At 33.2% G+C, this 7,028-nt stretch overlaps 1 protein-coding gene across 1 annotated transcript; it reads left to right on the top strand.

The window, feature by feature from the left end:
* The first annotated feature begins 808 nt into the window (after positions 1-808).
* LOC107864670 (brassinosteroid-responsive RING protein 1) lies at positions 809-1,682 on the top strand. Its single transcript, XM_016711111.2, has one exon. It carries the CDS (start codon positions 989-991, stop codon positions 1,490-1,492), a length of 504 nt encoding a protein of 167 aa, XP_016566597.1. The 5' UTR covers positions 809-988; the 3' UTR covers positions 1,493-1,682.
* Positions 1,683-7,028: the final 5,346 nt, after the last annotated feature.

The following is a 7,028-nucleotide window of genomic DNA, read 5'->3' on the forward strand; positions in this document are numbered from 1 at the left end:
CTCTATTCAAAATTATTGAATATTTTTATCAAATTAATAAATGCATGATAAATGATCAAAGTCAATTTGATTATCAAAACACAATTATAATTTAAAATCATAGTCCTACGATTGTAATCCTAGCATTAGTTCATTAATTAATTCCACTTGGAAGATGAAATAAAATAAGGCAAAAAAAACATAAATCTTGATAGTTTGGAACTTAATTACAGAATATTTTGACACTTACATAATTACTGAAATTTTGATTTTAAATCTGTCAAGATACATGCATAATTAGCTTCCGATACATTCAAAAAAAAATACATTTTCCTTAAAAATACATAATTAGCTTTCAATACATTTTTTTAATTTTGTGTCTGTCAAGATACATAATTAGCTTCCGATACATTCAACGAAGATACATAATTAATTGAGATTTTTGTAATTATTTGTAAGAATGAAAATTTATGTAAATATAATAAGTTAAGATGTGTTTATGTTATTTTTTCAGTAAAATAATACTACCAAATTGAATGAGATAAGATAAAATATCCAGAATTAATTAGAAGTACTTATACTCTTTTTAATGGAGTTAATAAATTTATACTTTCAATTAAATATTATGATCTCAAATTTAATCGTAAATAAACCATTTTATTCCGCATACCAAATGACCTGTTAAATTTTTGCAGTAAAAAGAGCAAAAACACAACGTGTTCATCAGTGAGTGACCCAAATTGTACGACAACTGCAACCCCTACAACTTCCTCGAATAGGACATTAGCGTATACATACCCACGTCCCTACTACCCCGCACCCCCGCCCTTTGCTTCACCGTAATTTCCTCCACACCTATACCCTTTTTCGTCATTTCACATCTCCCTATCTCCCCCTATATAACCCACCTCCCCGTTTTCCGTTTCCCCTCCGCTCTCTCAAATCTCACCCTCATCCTTCACTCGAGTTGTCTTGTTTTTTTTTGTTCTTCTTCATTGCTAAACCAAATATGGGTTTTCCGGTAGGTTATTCGGATTTATTTCTACCCAAATTACTCGTCCACTTACTAACACTACTCGGTCTGATGAGAAAATTCCTTTGCACGGTTTTCACCATTTTCGGACTGGAAGACTTTCTCGAACCCGAAATGTCATTCCAAACCCGAACCGACTCAGACTCGGAGCTCCACTCAGTATCCGCCGTACTGATCCGGGAGCTACTCCCGGTGGTTAAATTCTCCGAGCTCGGAGCAATTGATCCACCGGAGAGCTGTGCAGTTTGCTTGTTTGAATTCGACGGTGACGATGAGATTCGACGACTGACGAATTGCAGGCATATTTTCCATCGGAATTGTTTGGACCGTTGGATGGATCATGATCAGAAGACGTGTCCACTTTGTCGAACGCCGTTTATACCTGATGATATGCAAGAGAGTTTCAATGAGAGATTATGGTTGGCTTCCGGCATTTCTGATTTTTACGGCGAGTATTCTCCGGTCGCCGCCGGTTTGTAGCATTGCCGGTTTATTTTTGAGGGTGGGTGTAGGGGGCTGATTGGGATTTTGATAATGTAAAATGTATATATACTTACAAGATAAAAAGGGGGGAAAAAGATTATGGTGAAAGTGGCGAAAAAATTACTTATTGTATAGTCTTGTACAATTTTGGGAATATGGAATGAAGATGAATAGTTTTAATTTTCAATTATTATATTTTTTTACTAGTTATTGTAGTTTTTTTTTTTTTTTTTTTAATAATTATTTGTGTTTATTGTATTTGAGCTGAAGGTCTTTCAGTCGTGAGGTAAAGGTAAATTTGTGGGTATTTTATTCCTCTTCCAAATACGATTATCTCGGGAACAAGAATTAGAATTGAATGACGGTGAAGTTTTCATCTATGGCTAAGATGTTTGATCGAACTCACTCCTCCTTTTCGTGTGGGTCCTGACCACGACGATTGAGTAGATGAGGGAGGAGGAAAGAGGTCCTAATAGGCCGTCATAATTGGTGAATAGGTGTAAGTTTTGCTACCCGATGGTATGAATTACTGACCACACTGAGGGACGGGTCTAAACTTTACTTCTTGAATTATAGTCTATGTGTAGTGAAAATAAAGTTTTAATTTTTCATGAATTTATTTTATTTTTATTTGTTTCTTCTTTTAAATTTATATAAGTTGTGTGATGTAGTGAAATCAAGTAAGGTTGTTATCACTTGTCACAATTGCAACTCAAACAATCCAATTAATTTCTTCCAAATTCAGTCAATTTTGGCTGTTACTGTACTTTATTTTTTCACAATTTGGCCAATAGCATTAAATTTTGGATAAAAAGGACACAACAATTCACATTATTTTATCAAAATTTAAATAAATGCAACATAACAATAACCTTATAGCTTAATTTGCAATTATAACCGTTTATTTAATAAGTGTATCAATTTTTTTTTAAATTATTTTCATAAAGAAGATTGAGGAATATTCTATCTTCCTTATGCTTCACTTGTAAGGTGAGGTTCGATCACATGATCTTAGCCGTTATGATTTATCTCTAAAATTAAAATTAATGATGTTCAATCACTTAAACGGACAAAATTAAAACAACTTTGTACAGATTACATGTTATAAATCAAACGGAATAGCCCAACCCAAAAGATTAGTCTAATAGACGGGAGAACCTATTTGGCCTATAAACCCCTTAGCATTTCTCTATTTTTCCAATGTGGACAATTGGTTCATAACAATCGCCTCCGCTTGAGAACCAACGACCTCGTTGGTCACAGCTGAGCCTAGTTGGTCACGGCTGGCACCCCTCTTAGGTCCAGACCGCCACTTCGAGTCGTGGCTTCAGTTGGTCACGACTGACACCCCTCTTAGGTTCAGGCCACCACTCCGAGTTGTGGCTCCACGCGTGGATCGATCCTCGTTGGTCACGACTATGTCCAGTTGGTCATAGCTGGCCCCCCTCTTGGGTCCAGGCCATCACTACGAGTCGCGGCTTCCCACACGTGGATCGATCCTCGTTGGTCACTGTTGGCACCCCTCTAGGCCACCACTCCTAACGCGCAGGCCACCACTCCGAGTCACGGCCCAACGCATGAAACTCTCAACGAAAGCACCAATGTTATAAACCAAACGGGAGAGGTCAACCCAAAAGATTAGTCTAATAAGTGGGAGAACCTATTTAGCCTATAAACCCCTTAGCATTTCTCTATTTATTTTTTCTAACGTGAAATAATTGGTTCATAACATTAGAAGAGTTTTTTTTTTTAAATTATTATTATTATTTTGTTTTGTTAGTTAAAGAAAAAGAGATAAATATAAGACATGAGGGGCTTATAGTGTGGAATACTGTTTGTACCTTGCCGGTTAAACCGGATCTTGTCTTCCACTTCAATCAATAGTGCACCATTTTTTTCGAAAAAAACACTAATGATTAGTTATCCTAAATATCACAGCCTGATTTGAAGTGAAGTTCTCTTTACTAGGATTTTTTTTTTTTTTTGAAATAATACATAAATAGATATTCATATTTGATCTTAATGGATAACTAGATACTTTAATTTTGAATAGATACATTTAGATATCTCATCTCGTCTTCATTAAATTAGTCGAATATTTCAATTAATAAATTAACCATCTAAACACTTTCACAATTCATGTTACTTCAACATCGTCAGATATCAATGAGATCATTTGAAGACGAATTGAAGTGTTTAGATTTAGATGAAGAAAAAATTGATGAGATATTTAATGTGCACTTTCAAAATTGAAGCAATTACTTATTAGTTAAGAACAAGTTTTAGTGTATATTTATGTATTATATGCCAAAAGAGAATTGTATTCTTATTTCCAAGGTAATTAATTTTTCGTTCATAAGAACACGTTCTTTAAACATTCCTATAAAAAATTACACACAATTTAAAGTTGATGAATGGAGTTGGGACATCAATTGCCATGTTATATGTTAGCTATGAGTTCATAAACTAACATAACTTTGATTAAAATTATATACTTCATTATTTAATGTATAGTCATAAATTTCACAAAAATCATTATAGTGCATACAATTAAAGGATTTTCATACGAGTTAGAGCTATCAGCCTTTTTATGTCAGGGCGGCTCTCTCCTTTCAAAAAAAAGGCTATCGATTTAGCTAGGCCTTCAAATTTGAGGGTCCTCATTTTTTAAAATAATAATAAGATTTAAAAAAATTATTAAATATATTATAAAGATACCATATATAGTGAATGTGTACTTTACCATATATAGTGAATACCTACTTTACCATATATTGTGTATGTCTATTTATAAAAAAGTTACAAATCTCAAGGTTAGTTTTTCCTTGTAAATAAAGGGGTTTTGCTTCATTGTAATTCATCCCATCAATAGATCCCTCAAGAGAAAATATAAGAATCACTCTCTCTACTCTTCTTCTTTGTTCTTTATTATTTTATAACACGTTATCAGCATGACTCTAACCAACGAGTTGAGTTTCATATATTTAGTAAAAAGGTTTGGTACCAATGGCATCTTTAGTAATAACGTTGTTATCGGTAAATAATCATATATTTTGCTCCCTGGTACGTCACACCATGTCAACTTCATTACTTCTTTTGTTGTACGTTCATATGGTAATGGACATGCTGCCCAAAGTTTGAGAATTGGAAAAGATTACAATCAAAATATAGGTAACAAATCGTATGTTAGTACTGCAAGCATGCATGTTTATTATGGAATCTATTTCTTTCCTTTTTTATATGTGAATTTTGAACTAATTTTTGTGGAGATATTTTTGCTTAAAAATTTTATGTAGTTATTAAAGTCTTGCAATGGATTATTAACATTTAAATTACTGTACAAGTATGGACTTACGTGATGTATAAGATTAATGGACCATCATGATGAAGATGTTGGGTTTAAGTCCCATCGATTTATAGCCTAAGACGCCTTTTTATATGGATAAGATATTGAGTTTGAATCTCAATATACCATACTGATGATATTATGATGTCTAAGGCAAAATAATGGGTATTTGGTAAAAAGTCATGAAATCCGACCCATTGAATATGCTCTATTCCATGAAATGAATGTGGTAGCAATATATGATAAGTCTGAAATATGACAACTTACTTCATTCTTGAGGTGTATGTAGTAACGGTGTATAATATGTCTGAAAGAGAAAGGTGATTGAATGGACGAATATAAGCGTGAAGGGACAATATGATAATGATCATCAAAAGTGATGATATTTTCACACGCATATTATGATCATAAGACATGTTAGTGAAAATTTTTCTACATCATATGTATGCCTTGATTTGCTCCTGAAGTAGCAATATCATGAAAGAGGTTATAATTCGCTATCATAATTTGATACGCTTAAGGTATGGTTATATTCCATTCCTGGGGAATGAGAAGCTTATTAATGCAAACGTGCACTTGATTGTGATGGTATCACAACTCACCTCCGAAAGATGCTGAATAATTGAGAAAACTTATTTTGAAATCTACTTCTGAAGTAGTAAATCCGAAATTTACGAAAGCAAAAACACATATCATGGTAAACTTGGAGTTTACTAGATTAAAAGTTCATAAGTTGACATGAACGATTGCGATATCCCGAAGATGTGCATACTGAGTATTTAACATATATTGAAGAATTAGAAAATTCTTCATGAACTTTAATGTTGCTTGTTCTCATGATAAGTTGATTGGACCAACTAATTTTGGGATTGAATCCCTTAAAATCTGAAAAATATAAAAGGTGAATATGGGTTCGTTCACCAGTTATGTGATCTATTAAGATGCATCAATATAAGATGATCGCATGTGCATTTATTGTCAACCTACAGTTTGATATTCATAAAGTTGCTTGCTCAATAAAATTGAGTTAAGAACATAACTTTCAGATTGTGCAATCAAGACAATTCATCTTGATGATGATGATTTGACATTGAATGCCTTCGATAAATAGCTAAACCATCGCTAATGAGAATAAAGCTTCATGTGTTGGTCTGAAATATGATATGTTACAGACAATAACACTTGTATGCATTTGACCAATAAATTATGATTATTTCTTCCCCTCAATTGGTTCAAGGTCATGAATCAACTATTCCATCTAATAATTTTGATGTGCAGTATATGATTAATGAATATACCATGATGTACAAAGATGGAATCCTAAAAAAAGTAGATGATGTATGCTAGTTTTTCTAACATAAGAGAGAGATTATAAGCGCTATGAAATAGGTTAGGAATTATCACCAGATCCTCATCCAAAAGATAATTCAAGTCAAATGCTGAAAGCATCTCATATTAAGCGCAAATGCTCTTATTTTGTGTTCCTAAAGGACAAAGTCTATGCATGCGTGAAGCGTGCTAGACTAATCGGTCCCAAATAAAATAGTCCTTGAAAAATAAGGAAGAAATAATCATAATAAGAAGGCAATGAGCTCTTGAAGAGCCTACGACATAACACTTCATGAAACCTTATGAGAGGTTTATGTACCTGAAAATAATGAAGTGATGAGATCTCAAAATGTTATGTCGCATTGTGAACCGATACGAAATGATATATCATCAATACCTTTGACACAATATTGGCGTAATATTGTGAAAGATTACGAGGATCTGAATTCTACATTTATTTAAGCATACTGACGTAGAAACATTTATCAAGTGATATGAAAGGGTGCATCTTGGTAAGTAAAAACTTATTTGATTTACAGTCCAGACACTTGAAGATGTCACACATAAAATGTTGAATATTGTCACTTGACAAAATTTGTATAAAAACTTCTTTAAGGATTCAAATAGAGAAAATGGTCTATTACCCCCCAACCTTTAGTCGAAATCCCAACTACACACTCAATTTTTAAAGGTGGCCTATTACCCCCTGAACTATTTTAAAATGAAATTATTACCCTTAACGCTGACATGGTTGAGTGTAATAGGTTTGTAATAGGTCGGGGGGTAATAATTTCATTTTAAAATAGTTTAGGGGGGGTAATAGGTCACCTTTAAAGGTTGAGTGTGTAGTTGGAATTT

Source organism: Capsicum annuum, chromosome 1 (assembly GCF_002878395.1).
Source record: "Capsicum annuum cultivar UCD-10X-F1 chromosome 1, UCD10Xv1.1, whole genome shotgun sequence".
NCBI classification, from domain to species: Eukaryota; Viridiplantae; Streptophyta; class Magnoliopsida; order Solanales; family Solanaceae; genus Capsicum; species Capsicum annuum.

Coding starts and splice junctions, on each gene's coding strand:
- LOC107864670 (XM_016711111.2), top strand. CDS start 989: ATGGGTTTTCCGGTAGGTTATTCGGATTTATTTCTACCCAAATTACTC.